The 23,426-nt window shown below is 34.0% G+C and overlaps 2 protein-coding genes and 1 pseudogene across 2 annotated transcripts; 1 reads left to right on the top strand and 2 right to left on the bottom strand.

Moving 5' to 3' along the window:
• Positions 1–7,983: 7,983 nt before the first annotated feature.
• LOC114718506 (transcription factor MYB106-like) lies at positions 7,984–8,824 on the bottom strand (annotated as a pseudogene).
• Positions 8,825–10,928: 2,104 nt separating this feature from the next.
• On the top strand, positions 10,929–12,061 carry LOC114718498 (transcription factor WER-like). The gene is made up of 3 exons (XM_028903834.1): positions 10,929–11,046; positions 11,142–11,271; positions 11,536–12,061. Exons 1-3 carry the CDS (start codon positions 10,929–10,931, stop codon positions 12,059–12,061), a joined length of 774 nt encoding a protein of 257 aa, XP_028759667.1.
• An 8,095-nt stretch (positions 12,062–20,156) lies between these two features.
• Positions 20,157–23,211, bottom strand: LOC114718725 (transcription factor MYB16-like). The gene is made up of 3 exons (XM_028904145.1): positions 23,005–23,211; positions 22,756–22,885; positions 20,157–20,973 (listed from the first exon to the last, which is right to left on the bottom strand). The coding sequence occupies exons 1-3, from the start codon at positions 23,135–23,137 to the stop codon at positions 20,157–20,159; spliced, it is 1,080 nt and encodes a 359-aa protein (XP_028759978.1). The 5' UTR covers positions 23,138–23,211.
• Between the last annotated feature and the right edge of the window lie 215 nt (positions 23,212–23,426).

Here is a 23,426-nt window from a genome sequence, read left to right as displayed (position 1 = left end):
GTGAACTAGCACTACTATAGAATGAGAAATACTTGGCGCATCATACTTGATGGTTATAAATAAAACCATCAAATAAGAGTAAAAATTGATAGTTTTAGTTTTTAAAGGCACTGTGAAATATTTTTTAAGAATACTTGAAAGAACCGTCAAGTATTCTTAACAAATATTTGACGATTCCTTTATAACCGACAAGTTTAATAATACTTGACGGTTTTTCAATGAAACTGTCAAGTATTTGTTAAGAATACTCGTCGGTTTTATTGAAAAACCATCAAGTATTGTCTTAAAAAAAAAACCCTAATCTGTTCATTTCGCTCGACTTTGGTTTGAAATTTCAAGTGCCCTTCTTCTTCCCAAGCTCTGCCCAGACCTCATAGATCTATAATCTGCCATCCCCACCTCATTTTTTGGTCTTTCTCTTTGGTTTTTGTGGTTCATCCTCCATCATTGTTGCTCTCTGTGGTGCTCCTCCTTCATTTTTGCCTCATCGCACTATGTGTCTTCCTCCATTATCATAGCCTGCAGCTTCAGGTTGGTAGTGTTTTTTCCAAATGCTTTTAGTTGAAACTGAATGATAGGATGAGCAATTATTTTTGCTCTATTATCAAACTATTTCTCTATTTGATTGAGGAGGATGGTTTTTTTTTTTTTCCCATGTTCGATCAACAAAAAATCTGGATTTTCTATTTCCTGAGCTAGACTTTCCTTGAATCAAACAGCTCCTTAGTGTTTTTAGGATGCACTTTGATCATCTTGAACTTGTATAACCGCATAAATACATTCTTCCTAAAGTAGCTGTTAATACGAATAACAAACTCTGTTATAGCCATTTTTATACATTCGTAAAATAAGAAATTGAAAGATTTTGTTGAAATTGTTCGTTTGGAAATTTCCTGAAAAAGCTAGTCATAGGTTCTTCTCTCCATCTGAACAATAGGGCCGTTAGGATTATCATTGTATTGGTTTAGTTGAGATTTTGATGATATATTTTTCAGAGCTAGTTACTGTGATTTGGATTGATTTATGTACTTAAAGCTTGTTTGTCAATTTAAGCATTTGGATTGAGTTTTGTGATATTGAGTTATTAAGTATGTCTAAGTGATGGATAATTTTGTTGGTAAATTTGATTTAAGATGCGGGTTTATAGAATTCTGTCGGTAAATTCTACTTTATTTCATTTTCAAAAATCCAAAAATATTCCTTTCATTACATTGTTTATTCTACTTAAAGTGCCTTGCAAACCCCAATCTTATTTTTAACTTCATCTAGGCATTTAGTTTCCTAGATAGTCATTGTATAAGGCTCTTTTGAGAAAACCCCAGGTTTTAGGTCACTACAATCCTTAGTTTATGAATTTTGTTGATTTTGACCCCCTAAGGTGCGTAAGACGCAGGTTGAATGAAATGGCACCTATATGTTTGCTTTTTCCATACTCTTTTGCCATAAATTCTGTTTTTGTAATTGAAATTAAATTGATGGCCTATGTTTTATGTTTTTCTAAATTATTGAATGTTAATTAACTTGGATGTTGTTATTGAAATTGTCTAATGGTTTGCTTCTTAAGACTTTATTTGACGCAAAATAGAGAGCATAAAGCTTGAAAAATGCTAAGTTATAAGCCATTATATTGTCAAATTTTTTTCAATTGGAATAGCATATTAGTAGTAGTAAAATATTATTCAAACTAAAGTCAAAGTGAATTTTTGTTGAATTACTATTGTTAACAACTAGAATTACTAATTGTTAATAAGTAGAATTAAAAAGGGATAAATGTGATCAATAGTGCCTCATGCATTGACTTCTTATTTTTGTTTAATTCTCAAAATGTCTTTAAGTCGCTGATCACATTTTCCCTAAATGATTCATCTTAGTTGGGGACTACGGATAAGGAATGGATTCCACTAATCGTTTATCAAAGAAATATTAGGAAGGGGTAGAAGATTTTATTAAATTTGCAGTTGAGCACGCTGATGATCACAATAGGATTATTTACCCCTGTCTTAAGTGTTGCTTTCTGAAGTGGGTTTCGCCATTTGTTTGTGAGAGCCACTTAATTATTAATGGAATCGATCAAAGTTATTAGTGTTAGACAAAGCACGGAGAGACAAGAGATGCGAGTAATAGTAGTCGAGGGCATAATAAAAGTTGTGAATCATCTAATTTTGACACAAGTACATGTGAACCTGACCGTCTTGAGGATATGGCCAATGCGATTGAACAAGAACTTGAGGATTGTTCAGAAATGTTTGACAGATTGAAGTATGATGTTGAGACAGCTCTATATGAAAGTTGTACGGACTTTACAAAATTGTCTGCAATTTTGAAACTGTATAATTTGAAGGCAAAAAATGGGTGGAACGACACAAGTTTCACAAAACTACTTTCGCTTGTTAAACAAATACTACCAACAAAAACGAGCTTCCAAACAAAACATATGATGCAAAGCAAGTTTTGCGCTCTATTGGCCTCAGCTATGAGAAGATACACGCTTGCCCCAGTAATTGTATTTTGTTTAGAAAGGAATATAAATCACTAACCGAGTGTCCTAAGTGTAATGCATCACGTTACCAAAAAAATAGGGAGAGCCCGAAGCAGGCATTATGGTATTTTTCTATTGTGCTGAGATTCAGACATTTGTATAGTAATTTAGAAGATGCGAGAAATTTAAGATGGCATATGGAGGAAAAGATTAAAGATGGCAAGTTTCGGCATCCTGTTGATTCTCCAGAATGGAAGGAGTTTGATATTGAGTATTCAGAATTAGGAGAAGAAGATATAAATCTAGGACTTGTATTAGTTACCGACGAGATGAACCTATGTGAGCTACAAAGCAGTACTCACAGCACATAGCTAGTGATTTTGTTTATTGCTTGATGGCGACGTCATGAGCAAAGGCAACGAAGAAGACAGCTTTGGTGTTTGAGCGCAGAGGAAAACAACAAATTTCTGGCTCAATTCTGGGACGACGACCAACCACCAACCCCTTGATTTCTTTTCAATATGATCCCCAACTCATCATCCAATGACTCAATCCCACCTATGTATTAATGAAAGTGATGATATTAATTCTATGGATATTGACATGCCACTCTGCGACTTCCTTGTTACTATTATCTCCAGTCTTTAATAAGATCTCATTTGACTTTTATTTTGGTACTAAATAAAACACTAATCCATTTATCTCTAATATTTGTACATTTTTTTCAAGATAGTCTTTTTAACAATGGTAGTTCTAGCCAATACATTTGATTAGTAGGGACATTTTAGAAAAAACAACACCTATTTATTACAAATAACTAACTTAACTTTTTTTTTCTTAATCTTTTAAATTAGTCAACTACTCTTATAATTAGGATAGGAAGTAGGACAAGACTCTGAATAGAATACTGTGTCTTAGCACGCAAGCATGACGGCAAAATCCTCCCCCATGATCGGATCGAGTCAGCTATGTGAAACTGCACAGCGTGGTTCTGCTCAATCTACACGTACGGATGATAGCTTTAAAATTCTACTGAGACACTACTGTATTTTCGTAATTGTAGGAAATAATCTTATATATTTAAATAACAATAATTAAATATGATTATTGATACAATCCATAATAAACGCATGGTGATTATTTACATGAAAAAAAAACTATTTTGCAGGAATGTAAAATTTTCCTTCATTTTTTTAATTTGGTGTGTATATACACACACGCACCTTTTTATCTCTTTAAAGTGTGTGCTTTTGAGGAGGTGTATGGTTATTTCTAAGAAATAATTCATAAATGCTTGACCAGATTTCACAAAATGTCGTCGTATATTATAGGGACCAAATGCATTAGATATAGATAACATTAAATATTCTTGATACTCTACAAATTAAAATGGCTTATATTTTGATAATAAAAAATATATTCCCAAAATGTGACTTATGTTTGAAGATGGAGGGATGCCTTCTCTAATTTCTCTCATGACTCCCAAATTAATTAATTAGAGAATGAATAAAAAAATTTTAATTAATATTCTCTGAATCTTTGATATAAACTACCTTTAACTATCTCACCAAGAAATTAGTATTTTTGGAATAATCAATATTTCATAAACTCTTGTAGAATGATATATTTTTTTTTCCGGCCAGTTAAATGACGTATTTTGAACCATGAAACTCTGTAAAAAGATCACTACTCGGGAATCTAGAACTCCGGCAAAAAAAATTACTTAATAAAAAATTTACACTATAAAATAGGTTTTATATTTTCTGTGACTCTTTTTTCTATGAGTTGTTTAAATTATCGTCATGCATGGATTATCATCCAACTTCAAAAAAATTAAGATTTATTTAAATTATATTTTAAAATTAAGTTGATGTACTTTTGTTAAATAAATTAATAAAATTATATATAATATACTCAAATGATCCGTGAGCATGCGTATAAAATGACGTGATCAGAGGAGCTTCGGCGTCATACTGTTTTGTGTTTTGGTTGAAAAATAATTAAATGGGCTACTACTCGAACATGAAAATGGGCTAAATTTAGTGGGCCTATTGGATATCCATTATTTGGATTGGGCTGGCGCAAAATCTTTCTGGATTCCAATATTCAATCCCTAAAATACTGTTTGGCAAGAGGGTAATGGAAGGAAAAAATTTTTTTAAAAATTATTAAAAAAATTAAAAAGTGAGATTTTAAAATTTTAATAAAAAAAGTAATATACTCCTCAGGTCCTATTTATAAGATAAAAAATATTTTATCCTATTTATGAGATACTGAGAAATTTTTTATATATAAATATACAATTTTACTATTTATTTATTATTTATTTTATTTTATTTAGATAAGATATAATATACGTTAAATAGAACTAAAATTAAAAAATTATTAAATTTTAATAAATTTTAATAAAATTTAAAATTTTTTTATATAAAATATGTTGAAAATCATTTATAAATAAAATAAAAAATAAAACAATAATAAAAATTAATTAAAATTTTTAACACTATTTTTAAAATTGAGCTTATTAAATTTTTAGTTAAAGTATACATTTGATCTTTTAATTTTGTATAAAGTTTTAATTTGGTCTTTTAACTTTAAAAAAACAAACATTTAGTCTTTTAATCTTAAAATCGATGATTTCTATAACAAATATAGATATTTTGAAAATTAAACCTAATATATTAGTATTTGAGAATATTTTAATAATATTTAAAATCCTAATGTTATTTTTTTTTTAAAAAATTAGAATTAGATGACTAAAAATATATTTTTTAAGATCATATATATATACTTTAACTAAATTTTTTTCATTCTCATCTTCTTCGTAAGAAACCGACGCTAACAGGCGGAGAGGGAGAGATTCGAAGGGAAAAGAAGATGACCGAAGCTTGGAGCTGCAAAATCTCGGGGAACTCCAATCCGTGTGGCTTGTTTTTGTTTGGCTGGATCACTGAAGTTTAGCGAGGTGCATTTTTTTGTTATCATTTTTTTTTTCCTGTAAGATTTCTGACTCTTTAATGGTCTGTGTAAATAGTTGAGGATTGCTATTCTCTTTTCACATTTCTGAGCTTGAGGATGAGTGCAATGGGTGTAAAAATGTAGATTAAAAAAAAAAAAGTTCTGATACATGGCACTTATTCGTTTTTCTATTTTAAATTTTCCCCTCTCCCTTGGGTTGCACGAATAAAATGGATCGGCATTTTCTTTGTTTGTTATGTCGATGGTCTGTAGCGAAAAAGTGAATTTTTGTTACACATATGTTTTAACAAAGTTCGAAAACTGCAGACAAGAGATTGCGAAAAGGCCCTAAACCTCATGTGAGCGAGTGGCATTGATGAAAACGGGAATAGGCTTTATGTTCCGGAAAACTAGATTTTAGCCAAGTTTTGTCAGTTGTGAAACTAAACTTCTTTACGTGCAAAATATGGATATGACCATAAAGTTTACGGTAATTCACCGCTATTCTTGCTATGTGTAGTTTAGATGAACCGTCCATTTGGGTTGATGGTCGAGCTTTGTTACATATCTTCCTCTGAGGAATATTAGATCATTAGATTAGAGTCTACATTAATTAAACAGAAAGGCTTGTCACTTGCACCAAAATAGTTTAAGCTACTTTGGAAGACTCACCAATCACCACATACTTGCATAGTTGTGGTTAATCCTTTAATCACTCAATGTGGACTGTCACGCCTCTAGTAAGAAAGAAATCCTAATTTTTAATTTACCCAGCGATGAAGCATTGCTACCAGAGATGGGTCGACATGCTGTAGAAGATAGGTGTTTCCAAGATGAATTTCATACTCCCCTGAGCAGCAATCGTAGCTTTGTTTTTGCATCAATCATAAAAGAACAAAGCTATTACCTTTTGAAGAATTAAGCAAAGATTTGGAAAAAAAGAAAAGAAAAGAAAAGCGAACTGGAAAAGGAATAGTTTTTTTTTTTTGGTGTACTGAAATATCTTTAAAAAAGAGCACTCTAAGGAAGATAGTCTAGAAAGTGTTAATTGGTTGCTTAGAAAAAATATATATCAGGGCCATTACCTATCATCAACCACCACCTCCTTACAAGAAGGTGGGGGTTGAAAGTGGTTACCAAAAAAATCCAAAATAATGTGAGCTAATCTAGCTGAAGCATCAGTATTGTGTACATAATCCTTAGATTAAAAATCCAAATAAGCAGATCAGATATTAACTAACTATTAGTCTCCTGGCATCTTCTATGACATCGTAATAAGGATGATATCCGTTAAGTTTCCTTGTAGTCAAGTTAATTGCTCCCACACTATTTTGTTTGGCCAAACCACACTGTCAGTATTTACTCTCACATATTCACACTCTTTGCTTCATCAAAGTGAGTGGAAAAAAGATGAGAAAAAATGAATGGAAAAAAAGTGACAACTGAAATATACAGTTAATCACGAATAAAATGAGAAAAATGCATTAAATAATTAGATAAATAATTAGATAAATTTAATTTGATACTAACAGATAAAATAAATCCAAGCCTCTCCAAGATTTGATGGTTATATTTTGAGCTAGAAGAAGTATCATATTAACTGTGTTGTGTATATGAAATTAGCTAGACTATCCTCAGCCAACTTTCAAACAAAGTTAACTGATTTCGAACATGATGATCTGGAGGGTGAAAAATATGCATTTAATGCATTCATCTTTTATTTTTGGCATGAACAACATGTATATAGATAGACCCAAATTCGCAAGTATGTTGTGGTTGAAAATGTTTTAAATGCCAGAATATGACCTGAAACTAACAGCAATAACCCATATAGTCTGCATTAAATACTTCCTCTATTGGACAAGATGAGTATCAAATCGTAGAAGTCAGACAATAGACGCATGATCAACTTTCAGTTTTCCTAGAGAAGCACGTGCTGAACTCGGGGAATCCACACTTTGATGTAAACACAGAGATACAGAAATAAAGTGGAACCAAACCAAATTGATATGAACATTTGGTGATAATATAACGACTAGTTTGCGGGATATTTCCGCTGGAGCCCTGGTTGTTTTCAAACAATGACAACTGCATGCATTCCTAAGAGAATTCTAAAAGCGACCAGAAGTCGAGAACCACTATGCAAACTTACCGTTCTTCTGTAAGATTCTGATTTCTTCTTCTTACGACGATAATGGAAAGGAAAATCACGATGCATGGGTCTCCCACACTTTTGAATCAGAACATGAGGGAATGAGGGGGCCAATTAGAGTTAACTAAGGGCCTGTTTGGGTATCCCAAAACCGTGGTTTCAGAAGCACTTTTCCGCAAAACGAGATAATCTCATCCACATATTTATTTCGTAATCCGTAAAAGTACTTCTGAAACCATAGTTTGGTTTCTATCTAAGGGGGTGTTTGGCAAAACCAAAACCTAGGTTTCAGAATCACTTTTCTGCAAAACGAGGTAACCTCCTCCACATATTTACTTTGTAATCCGTAAAAGCACTTCTGAAACCATGGTTTAGTTTCTATCCAAACACCCCCTTAAACACACCCTAAATTAAGAATGCTGTTCCAGTAGTTCTTATCATCTTCACACAAGATGGCACTGCCAGCACCACCACCACCACCGTCACTATCATCCCAATTGTTAGACTCTCCTCCGCCCTCCTCTGACAAGCTACGATCGTCAGAGTTTGTGTTAAGCAACAGATTGTTGAATCCCTGATCCCCAGCAACAACATCCCCACCAGTACCAATCCTAAGAAGAGGCTCTTGAGAGGTCCATGTGCCTTCCGCAATGGAAATTGTCAACTCATGATGCAGGCTGGACGCATAAGACATTGAATTCTCTAAGCCATTACTGTGGTTCCACTCTCGCTGATCACCTTCTTTCACCATTCCTGCTGCCTCACAAGAACCAGAAGTTCCCACAAACTCAATCATAGGCATAATAGGTGGGGCGTTCTCAGAGAGAGTTAGAGTAGATTTTGGAGATTCAAGGTCACCACCACTGTTAATGCTTTGATCAGTGGATTTTAGCCACCCGACATTATTCCAAGGCTTGAGAACTGGGTGAGCTGAAGTTGAGGCAGAAGCAGAAGATGAAGGTGTAAATGATAGCGATGAACGTTGTTTGGATTCTCTGGCCAACCTTGCTTCAGCTTCAAGCCTAGCACTCTCCCATTGAGCCATGTGGCTAAGATTGGCTACCGGCGCTAGACACAAGGGCCTCATTCCTGGGTTTGTGGGTCACTGGGTCAATTCCCATTTTGGTGAATCTTTTCTTCAGATGCATATTCCACTAGTTCTTGATCTCATTATCTGGTCTCTTTGGCAAGTGCATGGCTATAGGTGACCACCTGAGTACAAGACAATAAGGCATAATAGAACCCCCACACCACTCCAAAAAAAAAAAAGGCAAAACCTGGAATCATTCAACTGGGACTTTTTTTTAAAAAAAAATGATAAGGAAAGAACCAAAGCTACAAACAAAAAAAGAACAACCAAGTAATGCCAGAGTCACAAAGCACTCGACTAGCCTCAGCAGCATGAAAAATCTGTAGGTCCAGAGGCCGAGCTAGAGCGCTTTTAGCAAGGATGTCTGCAGCTGCAACTGTTGCTAGAGTTTTTAATATTATTAATTTGATTGATAGTAAAAGAACCCATGGAAAATAAATAAACATAGGCTGCATTTTATATTGCTCCGTTGGGCTTCCAATTTATGCAGAGCTAATCACTCTATTCTTAGAAATCAATAAGCCCTCCTAAATTTTTATATTATTATGTTCAGGGCACGAATATCACTTTTTTCATACATGCATTTATCAGGTTAGCTTAATACTACCTCCGGTCCTTAATACTAAACCTAGTATTGAGGACAAGAGGTAGTATTCAAGAAATATCACCCGATCAAGACAGTGGCTATATTCGAGTGATGGATTCTATAGAATTACTGCTTGAAGAGCTGTGGATATTTTGCCATGCCTTGATCGGCCATAAATGCTTTGGTTCGAATTATGAGATCAAGCCTTTTTCGATTGATTTATCAAAGGACTCAGTCATTAGTCAATATTTTATTTTTACTTGGGTATAAGCACCAAATAATTAAATTATGCTACTCAAAAAGTTGGTTAAAATTATTTAAAGACAATAAATATGTAAAAAGTGCAACCTATTTTTTTAAAATGCCTTTACTACTGAAGAGTATAAATGGGAGAGAAAGTGAGTGGGAAAAAGATGAGGAAAAAATGAATTGAAAAAAGAGACCATTGAAATATACAGTTAATCACGAATAAAATGACAAAAATATATTAAATAATTAGACAAACTTGATTTGATACTTATAAATAAAAAAATTCAAGCCTCTCCAAGATTTGATGGTTATATTTTGAACTAGAAGAAGTATCATATTAACTGTGTTGTTATGTGTATGAAGTTATCTAGAATATCCTCAACCAACTTTCAAACAAAGTTACTGATTTCGAATATGATGATCAGGAGGGTAAAAAAATATGCATTTAATGCATTCATCTTTTATTTTTGGCACGATCAACATGTATATAGATAGACCCAAATTCACAAGTTTGTTGTAGTTGAAAATCTTTTAAATGCCAGAATATGACCTGAAACTAACAGCAATAACCAATAAAGTCTGCATTAAATACCTCCTCCTCTATTGGACAAGATGAGTATCAAATCGTAGAAGTCAGATAATACACGCATGATCAACTTTCAGTTTTCCTAGAGAAGCACGTGCTGAACTTGGGGAATCAACACTTTGATGTAAACACAGACATGCAGAAATAAAGTGGAACCAAACCAAATTGAAAATGCAATCTGATGAAGATGCTATTATTACGTACATCAGTCAAATAATTGTAATTGGCTAATAAATGATAAGATATTGCGAAGAATCATCTCGCATGACACTTTTCTATTGCATACATGATTTTTTTTAAATACTTATGTATATTGTTATATTGTATATTAATTTATAAGTGAGTCAAATTAGCTTTAAAAAAAATAAATATAAATATTTTAAAGTGATTTAATAACTTTCTTACTATCTCTAAATTATTCAACTGTGTTTTATATTAAGGACTAGTGGTGGTAGTATTCCAGATTTTGAAGCTTTTTCTTAGCATTGAAAATGGAATATGATGAAGATGCATTATTACGTACATCAGTCAAATAAATGTAACTAGCTAATAAATGATATTGCGAAGAATCGTATCGCATGACACTTCTCTGCTGCATGAAAGTCTTTATGGTTTCTGTGGACACAAGGGTGGCCAGACGTTACGTTCCTCTCCAAGTCTTTGCATGTGCTTAGCTTGCTGGGCACGTGGTAGCCTAGTATGGTGCTCATGATTTATATATAGCGTGGAGGCATGTGTATCTCTTAATATACTTACTTAAATCAAAACCAAGAAGAAGCAAAATGCTACTCATCATTTGAGATTATACAGATATCTTGATATATTATTATGGAGATTCCCTCAGGAATAAGAAAAGGCACGTGGTCTGAAGAAGAAGACGATCTTCTAAGAGCATGCATCCAACGTCACGGTGAAGGAAAATGGCGCCTAGTTCCTCAAAGAGCAGGTGATTAACAAACCTATCTGTTTCTATTATTTACATACGTATGATATGCGTACTAATTAGAGTTTATTTAATCTACTCGTTGCTGCATTTTGCAGGCTTGAATAGATGCCGGAAAAGTTGTAGACTGAGGTGGGTAAACTACTTAAAGCCAGACATCAAGAGAGGAAACTTCACTGAGGATGAAGCTGATATGATAATGAGGTTCCATAGACTCCTAGGAAACAGGTGTTACGTTTTCGCCTTTTGTCCGGACCAAAAGTTTATCTGATCTGCTGAATACTACTGTAATAGATTCGAACATTATTTGTGTTGAAATGACTCTTCACATAAACAATATATTATTGACGAAACAAACAAGCTAATCCTACCATATGCATGGTCATTAATTATTATTAAGGGTGCACAAAATGAGCATATTTGCTTTTAGAACAGTGATAATGATGTGGACTAGTGCTTCATATTTGTGTGTGCGCGCGCGCGCGCGCGCAGATGGTCGCTGATTGCTGCGAGGTTTCCTGGAAGAACATCAAATGACGTGAAGAATTACTGGAACACCCACATACGAAAGAAGCTGCAACGGTCTGAGGAGAAACAAGAGGCGACCAGCATGATGAAAAGCCACAAAGTCATAAGGCCCCGACCTCTGACTTTGTCCAGAAACTGGTCAAGGCCGAGTAGAGAGGGATTATCATCTGAAGAAGGAGCTGCGAATACTTGTGATAATAACGATACTCATAAAAGTGAACAAAGTAGTTGGAGATCAGACAAGGCTATAATGGCGAGTGATGACAGTGACAGTAAGAACAGGAAGAGTGAGAGTAGTGAAGTGGCGGGGGTAGGTAGGGATTCTTCAGCAGAGAAGAAGGAGTGGTGGGAGAGTTTATTGCTTGATGACGACGTCATGAACAAAGGCAACGATGAAGACAGCTTTTGGTGTTTGAGATCAGAGGAAAACAGCAAATTCCTGGCTCAATTCTGGGACGACGACCAACCACTTGATTTCTTTTCAATATGATCCCAAACTCATCATCCAATGACGCAATCCCACTTATGTATTAATGAAAGTGATGATATTAATTACTCCTCTAGTTCTTAATACAGGACTCAATTTTGATGATATTAATTTTTTAAATTACCCTTATTGATACTCCTTCAACCATAATCAAGTAGGATAGAGAGAGAGAATATTAAGAAAGATAATTATAGTATTTTAGGAAAAATATATCATATTTCTTATATTAACTAACTTATCTAACTTTCTTAATCTAATCAAATTATAATAGGTGTTATATTAAGTATTGGAGGAGGATATGGATATTGACATGCCACTCCGCTACTTGATTATTACAAGACTGTAAATAGAATAGTGTGTCTTAACACGCAAGCATGATGACAAAATCCTCCCCCATGATCGGATCGAGTCAGCTATATGAACTGCACAACGTGGTTCTGCTCTATCTACACGTACGGATGATAACTACCTCACTCATATGGTGTAATCTTTAATTCTACTGAGACATTACTGTGTTTTCGGAATTGTAGGAAATAATCTTATATATTTAAATAACAATATGATCCATAAATAAACGCATATTTACAAGGGGAAAAAAAACTATTTTGCAGGAATGTAAAATTCTCCTTCATTTTTTTAATTTGGTGTGTATATACACACACGCACCTTTTTATCTCCCTCGATTAAACCCTTTACCTTTGTTTTGTTTAGCACTCTTAACTCCTGTAATTTCTACCTTTAAAGTGTGTGCTTTTGAGGAGGTGTATGGTTATTTCTAAGAAATCATTCATAAATGCTTTACGAGATTTCACAAAATGTCGTATATTATAGGGACCAAATGCATTATATATAGATAACATCAAATATTCTTGATACTCTACAAATTAAAATGGCTTATATTTTGATAATAAAAAATATATTCCCACAATGTGACTTATGTTTGAAGATGGAGGGATACCTTCTCTAATTTCTCTCATGACTCCCAAATTAATTAATTAGAGAATGAATAAAAAATCTTAATTAATATTCTCTCGAATCATTGATATAAATTACCTTTAACTATCTGATGTAAAACAGAAAGGAGAAAGAGGAAGAGAAGGGAGATCAGAGAAGAGTATTAGAGAGAAAGGAAGAGCAGAGACAAGAACGGGAGTAGAAGAAAACTATCTGATACGTTTAATAAAGCCAAGTCTGCTTACATGATAGAAACCTAGGGTACTTATAACTTAATTTTAAATAAAATAATTAAAATGAAAAATCAATAAGTGGGTTAGTGGGTAGTTAACAAAATAAAATAACTAACAAAAGAAAATTAATTAATTAAATCTGTATCACTATCTCACCAAGAAATTAGTATTTTTGGAATAATCAATATTTCACAAACTCTTATAGAATGATATGTTTTTTTTTTGGGCCAGCTAAATGACGTATTTTGAACCATGAAACTCTCTAAAAGATCACTACTCGGGAATCTAGAACTCCAGCCAAAAAAATTACCTAATAAAATATTTACACTGTATAAAATGGGTTTTATATTTAGAATCGGAACAATAAAAGGGAATCTAGAAAATGTTGGAAAAAGATGACATGTTTTTACTTTATCATTAAATTGAAAAATAAAAGCATAAATTTAAATTATAAAATTTTCACTGCTAACTATGAGAAAATCAAAATGGATTTTCGTCAGGATTTTCGAAGGTAGGTTCAAAGGGCCACTTCGCGTTCAGCTTCGCTTTTAATTCAGCAACTCCCGAGTTTCACATCACATAGGAAACGACGTTGTTTACGAGCAAAGGAGGGGCAACAGATATAAAAAACTTAGTTAAAATCTAGTTTTCCTGAATATAAAGCCTGTTAGAAGTGTTTATCATTATATATGTGTCTTCTGTGACCTTTTTTTTTTTTTAAGGAGTTATTAAGATTATCGTCATGCATGGATTATCATGCAACTTCAAAAAAAAAGAAAAAGATTTATTTAAATTATAGTTTAAAATTAAGTTAATGTACTTTTGTTAAATAAATTAAGTAAAATTATATATAATATACTCAAATGATACATGAGCATGCGTACAAGATGATGTGATCACAGGAGCTTTAGCTTCATACTGTTTTGTGTTTGGTTGAAAAATAATTAAATGGACTACAAATCCAACATGAAAATGGGCTAAATTAATTGGGCCTATTGGATATTACAATATTTGGATTGGGCTGCCTCAAAATCCTTTTGGATTCCAATATTCAATCTCCAGACTTCAAAGTTAAGTGCGCCGAAGACCAATGGGTTTGGTCTAGCAGAATGAGTTAGTCCCTCATAACCTTGGCAAATCAAGATTCGAATTCCCACAGAGAGAGGTGCTCACATTTAGTACCAGACAGTATCTCAAATAGGATTGCCTCCAACAAGAAGATACCTATACTTTAGCAACAAAAAAAATGAGCTGAAGAGTTGCGCAGGCGGGTGAGTGAGAGGCAGAGGGGGGGAGATTTGAAGGGAAAAGAAGATAACTGAAACTTGGAGCTGCAAAATCTCGGGGAAACGTAGATTAAAAAAAAAAGTTCTGACTCATGGCACTTATTTGTCTTTTCTATTTTAAAATTTCCCCTCTCCCTTGGGTTGCACGAATAAAATGGATCGACACTTTGTTTGTTTGTTATGTCGATGGTTTGTAGCGAAAAAGTGAATAACAAAATTCAAAAACTGGAGACAAGAGTTTGCGAAAAAGCCCTAAACCTCATGTGAGCGAGGGGCATTGATGAAAATAGGAACAGGAGAAAACTAGATTTTAACCAAGTTTTTCCAGTTGTGAAAGTAAACTTCTTTACATGCAAAATATGGATATGACCATAAAGTTTACGGTAATTCATAGCTATTCTTGCTATGTGCAGTTTAGATTAACTGTCCATTTGGGTTGATGGTCGAGCTTTGTTACATATCTTCCTCTTAGGAGTATTTATTTGAAAAAATTACATTCAGGTCCCAAACACGAAAAATTACTGCTAAAAAGTCCCGAAAAATTTTCAAATATATGATAGGTCCTAGGGGATGTGGGAGTAAAAGATTGGAATTGTGAAAAGATGCCCTTACCCTTACCCTCAGTAATGGACAAGGAAGCGGGGTCCCTGATTCCCCAATTTATGGTCCCCTGATTTGAAGAAATCATTCAGCATTATTGAGCCCTGAATCTCATTCATTCTTTAGTCTCTCTACTTTTATTGGAAGAAAAATTTGTTCAAGCTCATCACCGTCACCGTCATCGTTGGAAAAAGAGAACTCGACACTGTTGAAGTGCCATTACTCTGTTCATCCCCATCGGAAACAGACTCCTCTAAGGTTTCCTTTCAAAAAGCTTCAATTGTTTGGTAACGTATTCCTATGCTTTCTTCGTAACGTATTTTTCACTACTCTGTCCCAATGAACTAGTTCTAGTTGGTATTTGAAGATGATTAGAGAGTTTAATCCTTGTACCTGTATGTGAGAGGACATGAGTATTTATGAAAGCTGATCCTGATTTTTATGTAATGGATCCATTCACCCACTCTCGAATTTTGAAGCCCTCCCTCATATCTTTATTTTCAGAAAAACAATTATGACATCAAATCGTGAGAAAGAATAATTAAAACTAAAAAAAGTCATTGTGAATCGCTTTTCTCATAAAAAATTGGATAGCATTTATTGATTGATTCCTGTTTTATTTACAATTAACAAAACCTAAAATTGTTGCCATACTAACTTCTTTGTAGGCTATTTATCTTTATTGATAATTTTCACATTTTATCATAAACCTTAAATCTTAATCAGATTTTGCATAACTAATGCTCAATTTTAAAAGGTACTTTATATGTGGAGCCATGGAGGGTGTTCTTCAACAATTTTTTCTTTTGCCATGTGTAATAAGAAATAGAGTTAGATTTTGCTTCTCTAGGTGAGGTGGTTTTATGTATAAAGGAGAGCATTTCACAATTTTCTTGCATTATGCAATACACTAAATTAAAATGGAGCTCATGAATGCAAGCTTTACACTTCTCATCTTGTATGCTTTGGGTAATTTAGCATGGCCAATTGATGCTATATAGCTGAGCATTTCAATTTTATCTACTGTTGAATCGACACTTTCTGCTAGCAGTGAATGATGATTTATAGTTATGTTGATGGCGGCTATTGTAATAGACGTATGATAATGAAACTATTGTGAAACTAACACTAATGAGAGATTCAGGTGGTTATGTCAACTGGTATGAAACTACAGCATAATTTAAATAAAATTTACTGGTTTCATTCCTTACAACATATGCCTTCTTTTGGACATCATATAATGTTTATTACAATTATATGATGTCTGAGAGAAGGCATGAAGTTCTAGGAAATTTAACATGCATGTGACTACTCTTTTTAAAGCTTTAACATTGATATGTGTTGAAAGTTGTTTTGTCAGGTTCAAAAGCTGGTCTTGCTCTCGTAAAACAAGTAGCTTGGCATGGAAAATGCATTGGAGTCACTCTACGATCAGTAACGTGCTCACCAAGATCCAAGAGACCAACAAATGTTCAATAACGTGCTCCCTCTTGCTGGGGCTTCAAAAATTGCAGATCAAGTATGCTTTTTATCTTAGAAAGTGCTTGGTAGAATAAAGAGTTTTCATAATAATTCATGCTTTGCTTGGTATAATTTGTTTGTTGGAATACTGACTTGTGATTGAATTTGTAGTGAAGATTAGCAATTTTTTTGTCCGAATGTATCATGAACTGCATTTGTGATTGAATTATTGTGTAGAAATAAATTGATTTGGATATGTAGATATAAGTAGGATTCTAGGTTGTTCATCTTTATTTACTTGATCTAATCTTTTTCAAGAAACATTACTAATCTTGTTCTATATTATTTACCATGATAAAATGGTATTTCTATAGGCAAAAGGAATTGGAGACGTTGAAAGAGGACAAAGAGATCAACTTAAGCTATCAAGATATATTTGAATGTGATGGAATTGGGTATTTTTTTTAGGGGTTAAAAAGATGGTGAAGAGAACACAGAGAAAAGATGGCCAAAGTAGCTCGAACTTTTCTAGTAATGCCCTCTTTGCAGATGAATATTACAAGAAGAATGAAGGATATGATGGATAAGTTGAAAAAAAAAGGGGTTTAATAGATTGGTTGGATTGTGGCAAAAAAGAAAAAAAAAAGAAAAATAGATGTTTCAATTGTTTATGAATTTTATTGTAACAAGGAATGTCTTTTTTGGTAACTAGGAATGACTTTATTTGAGTAATAAATATTTATTTTTTTGATGTTATTATTCATGAAATTAAATTAAATCTTTATAGTGAATATGCATGATTGCAATGAGGTTTAGAGTGCTTGTATTGAAACTATATATCATATTATGACATAACATATAAATTTATATTTGATTTTTCAAGGTTCAAACAAATTTTTGTATGACTTAATGAGATGGTCTACTCATTCTTTCATGGTTCTTGTTATCATACAACTCTCAACATATTGCAAATGAGCTTATCCACCATTTAAAAGTTGTGTTCTTATATGAAAGAAATATAACAGATGCTTTCCAAATATGTTGGCCTTTAATATCAACTTATACCACACATTTTTTATTGACGACTAAACTAACTATATTAACAATAATCGTAGTATATATTAACTATTATTAATATATACCATGTACTTGTCATTGACAACTAAATTAACTATATTAGCAAATATCATGGCATGTATTAATAACCATTAATGTCTATATGCACCGTACACTTGTCATTGACAATTAAACTAGTTATATTAACAACTATAGTAGCATGTATTAACAACTAATATCCACATGCACTGCACATTTGTTATTGACAATTAAATTAGTTATATTAACAACTATCGCATCATATATTAACAACTAATATCCACATGTACTGCATATTTGTCATTGACAATTAAATTGGTTATATTAACAATTATTGCAACATATATTAACAACTAATGTCTACCCGCACTACGTACTTGTCATTGATAGCTAAACCAATTATGATAACAACTATCGTGGCATGTATTAACAACTAATGTCCACTTGTACAGCACACTTGTCATTGACAACTAAACCAGTTGTGTTAACAACTATCATAGTATGTATTAACAATTAATGTCCACATGCACTATATGCTCATCACTGACAACTAAATTGGTTATGCTAACAACTATTGCAGTATGTATTAACAACTAATGCCCGCTTGCACTACATGCTTGTCATTGACAACTAAACCAATTATGTTAACAACTACCACGGAATGTATTAACAACTAAACTAATTAGTAAGGGCAGCTTGGTAATTTCATAATTTGATTCTTTTACCCACAAGTCCCTTGGGACTTCACATTTATTTGATGATTTCATGGAACCTTAGAGTAATAATTTCTCTTACTTGAGACTTGAATGTAATTTTTCCTATTTATTACTCATGAAGGCTTGTCACTTACACCAAAATAGTTTAAGCTACTTTGGAACGACTCACCAGTGACCACACACTTACATAGTTGTGGTTAATCCTTTAATCACTCAATGTGGACTGTCACACCTCTACTAAGAAAGAAATCCTAATTTTTAATTTACCCAGTGATGGAGCATCGCCACCAGAGATGGATCAACACATTACACACTGTAGAAGATAGGTGTTTCCAAGATGATTTTCATACCCTCCCCGATCAACAATCATAGCTTTGTTTTTGCATTAATCATAAAAAGAACATAGCTATTACCTTTTGAAGAATTAAGCAAAGATTTTTTTTTTTAAAAGGAAAGTGGAAAGGGAATAGCTTTGTATTTCGATGTACTGAAATATCTTTAAAATGGAGCACTCGAAGGAAGATAGTCTAGAAAATGTTAATTGGCTGCTTAGAAAAAATATATCAGGGCCATTACCTATCATCAACCACCACCTCTTTACAAGAAGGTGGGGGTTGAGAGTGGTTACAAAAAAAAAAAATCCAAAATAATGTGAGCTAATCTAGCTGAAGCATCAGTATTGTGGACATAATCCTCAGAATGAAAATCCAAATAAGCAGATCAGTATTAACTAACTATTAGTCTCCTGGCATCTTCTATGACATCGTAATAAGGATGTTCTCCGTTAAGTTCCCTTGTAGTCAAGTTAATCGCTCCCACTGTATTTTGTTTGGCCAAACCACACTTTCAGTATTTACTCTCACATATTCACACTCTTTGCTTCATCAAAGTGAGTGGAAAAAAGATGAGAAAAAATGAATGGAAAAAAGAGACAACTGAAATATACAGTTAATCACGAATGAAATTAGAAAAATGCATTAAATAATTAGATAAATTTAATTTGATACTAATATATAAAAGAAATTCACGCCTCTCCAAGATTTGATGGTTATATTTTGAGCTAGAAGTATCATATTAACTGTATTGTGTATATGAAATTAGCTAGACTATCCTCGGCCAACTTTCAAACAAAGTTACTGATTTCGAATATGATGATCTGGAGGGTAAAAAATATGTATTTAATCCATTCATCTTTTATTTTTGGCATGATCAACATGTATATAGATAGACCCAAATTCGCAAGTATGTTGTGGTTGAAAATATTTTAAATGCCAGAATATGACCTGGAACTAACAGCAATAACCCATAAAGTCTGCATTAAATACTTCCTCTATTGGGCAAGATGAGTATCAAATCGTAGAAGTCAGACAATACACGCATGATCACCTTTCAGTTTTCCTAGAGAAGCACATGCTGAACTCGGGGAATCCACACTTTGATGTAAACACAGAGATACAGAAATAAAGTGGAACCAAGCCAAATTGATATGAACATTTGGTGATAATATAACGACTAGTTTGCGGGATATTTCCACTAGAGCCCCGGTCGTTTTCAAACGATGACAACCGCATGCATTCCTAAGAGAATTCTAAAAGCGACCAGAAGTCGAGAACCACTATGCAAACTTACCGTTTTTCTGTAAAGATTCTGATTTCTTCTTCTTACGACGATAATGGAAAGGAAAATCGCGATGCATGGGTCTCCCACACTTTTGAATCAGAACATGGGGGAATGAGGGGCGAATTAGAGTTAACTAAATTAAGAATGCTGTTCCAGTAGTTCTTATATCTTCACACAAGATGCCACTGCCAGCACCACCGTCACTATCATCCCAATTGTTAGACTCTCCTCCGCCCTCATCTGACAAGCTCCGATCGTCAGAGTTTGTGTTAAGCAGCCGATTGGTGAATCCCTGATCCTCAGCAACAACATCCCCACTAGTACCGATCCTGAGAAGAGGCTCTTGAGAGGTCCATGTGCCTTCCGTGTTGGAAATTGTCAACTCATGATGCAGGCTAGACGCATAAGACATTGAATTCTCTAAGCCATTACTGTGGTTCCACTCTCGCTGATCACCTTCTTCTTTCACCATTCCTGCTGCCTCACAAGAACCAGAAGTTCCCACAAACTCAATCATAGGCATAATAGGTGGGGCGTTCTCAGAGAGAGTTAGAGTAGACTTTGGAGATTCAAGGTCACCACCACCGTTAATGCTTTGATCAGTGAATTTTAGCCACCCGACATTATTCCAGGGCTTGAGAACTGGGTGAGCTGAGGTTGAGGCAGAAGCAGAAGATGAAGGTGTAAATGATAGTGATGAACGTAGTTTGGATTCTCCGGCCAACCTTGCTTCAGCTTCAAGCCTAGCACTCTCCCATTGAGCCATGTGGCTAAGGTTGGCTGCAGTCTTGGATTGGCTACAGTCGCGAGACACAAGGGCCTCATTCCTGGGTTTGTGGGTCACTGGGTCAATTCCCATTTGAATTAATCTTTTCTTCAGATGCGTATTCCAGTAGTTCTTGATTTCATTATCTGTTCTCTTTGGCAAGTGCGTGGCTATAGCCGACCACCTGAGTACAGGACAATAAAGCATAATAGAACCCCCACACCACTCAAAGAAAAAAGGAAAAAAAAAGAAGAAGAAGCAAAACCTGGAATCATTCAACTGGGACTTATAAAAAAAAAAAAAATTTGATAAGAAAACAACCAAAGCTAGTTGCTAAAAACAAAAAGAACAACTAAGTAATGCCAGAGTCACGAAGCACTCGACCAGCCTCAGCTTCATGAAAAATCTGTAGGTCCAGAGGCTGAGCTAGAGCGCTTTTAGCAACGATGTCTGCAGCTGCAACTGTTGCTAGAGTTTTTAATATTATTAATTTGATTGATTGATAGTAAAAGAACCCATGGAAAATAAATAAACATAGGCTGAATTTCATATTGCTCCTTTGGACTTTCAATTTATGCATAGCTAATCACTCTATTCTTAGAAATCAATAAGCCCTCCTAAATTTTTATATTTATGTAAATGAACTCCGTACAGTTAACTTTTCTGCTGTATCAATGATAAAATATAACATGTCCATTCAAAAAATATGCATATCTATATAATATGGCGAAGGATTTATCTGCATATTGTTAAAGTTTAAAAATTACTTACTTATGATTCAAAATTTAAGAGGTTTTCTAAAGAAAGGAAGTACATGGTCATTGACATGTATTTTTTATTAGTAAGATCATAGGCTAATTATTGACAGAGGAATTATTTTTGTAAGTTTGAAAGTTTAGGAGATCATTTGTGGATTTTCAAAGGAAAGCTATTGTACAAGGCTCAATATTCAAGGGGTGTATACGCCGAAAAAGGTTGGAATTCAGCCTACAGAAAAACTTCTAATAATTATTTTGCAATTCTAATGAAAACGGAGTGTTATAATCCAAATAAATAAAGTGACTATAACGATTTTTGAATTTTCAAAACTAGCAGTACGCCTGCAATATTACAGGAAAGCTGCATGTATTCCAGAAATCATTATTACTATTACACGAGTAATCCTACATTATTCATCCATTCTAATGTTATATTTAATATTTTTCTGGGGGAAAAAACAATTCAAACCATGTTTGACTGGTCTAACTATGACTATTTCAGTCAATCGAGCTATCAGAACCTGCAGAACAAGCACCTACTAATTTTTGGTCGAGCTCAGTAGTCCGCTCTGATTTTCATTACCTTGATTACCACAAGCAAATATTTATTTTATTTAACATATATAAAATGCCCGAGGAGCAATACAAATTGTATGACATGTGAATTAAGAACATTAAAGACTCACATGCATTCGTTTTCGCATTTAAAGCAGTCTCAAACAAACTTGCTGGATGTCAGAGTAAATTTATGGATATGGCAGAAAGCAAATTTGATGTCAAATTGTTGGGGATTCGATATATGGGTAATTGAAGAAACTGAGAGGCCAACGCAACATTGCTATACTGCACAAGGGCGCGTAGAAAATAAAGAAATTGTAGCTTCCGATTTGAAAGTCAGTAGTGTATTTAACGAGTATAAACAAGGAATAGGAACACAAACCAAAGTTCATCAGTCAAACCGTACAAGGAGATTCTATTATTTCTCAACGATAATTAAAGTATCAAAAAGGAAAATGCCATGATGAATTTAACTTGTATCTGGAATTTATTTACTCAGAAACAGCATGATAGAAAAAACTACGGACAGAATGACCTGAATATCAAGGCGAATTACTCAGGACTGGAGAGTCTAAGCGAAAATATATCCCACCACTCAACAAACATATAGATAGATATAGATAACTTCGTAAGGGTTAAGGTTACAGAACCTGTTTCCTAGTAGAGCATGGAGTTGGATGATGGTTTGCTCTTCTTGCAAACTGAACTTTCCTCTTTTAATATCAGGCCTAAGATAATTGGTCCACCTCAGTCTGCAGCTCTTGCCACACCTCTGGAGGCCTAACATAGTACGAGATGGCCGAAGTTTCAAGATAATTAAAATCTTAAACTACACTCCAAACATCAAACATTTTACTAAAATTTATGAGAAAAATAAATCAGCGCAAGAGCAAGTTCACCAGCTTTTGCTGGCAAGGCTCGCCAGCTTCCATGGCCATGTTCTTCAATATAAGCTAGGAGTTTCTGATCTTCCTCGGGAGTCCACGGTCCTTTCTTTAAGCCCACCTTGTCACAGCATGGTGATCGACCCATTCTTAAAAGTACACACTAAAGATTGCAGTAACTTGTCTTCATCTTTTATAGCACTAAAGAAACGGTAGAAAGAGAAGGACTTGGACTCGTAAATGAAGAGATGGGCGGGGGGAGAAGAAAAGAAAGGTGAGCGGCATAGATGGGATATGAAATTATTTTGACAAGAGTATATGTAGGCTGTCGGTAATTACTGGAGTACCCTTAACTTCCAACTCAATTTTCTGTAGCATATGCCTAGTTGCTCTGGTAATTTACAATGATTTGATGGAAAATAAAAGAAGAAGGGATG

The sequence above is a fragment of the Neltuma alba genome, unplaced genomic scaffold (assembly GCF_004799145.2).
Source record: "Neltuma alba isolate B1F8T4 unplaced genomic scaffold, ASM479914v2 tig00002165_pilon, whole genome shotgun sequence".
Taxonomy (NCBI): Eukaryota; Viridiplantae; Streptophyta; class Magnoliopsida; order Fabales; family Fabaceae; genus Neltuma; species Neltuma alba.
Note: the sequence above shows the minus strand (reverse complement) of the source record. Positions and strands in the feature narration are given on the sequence as shown.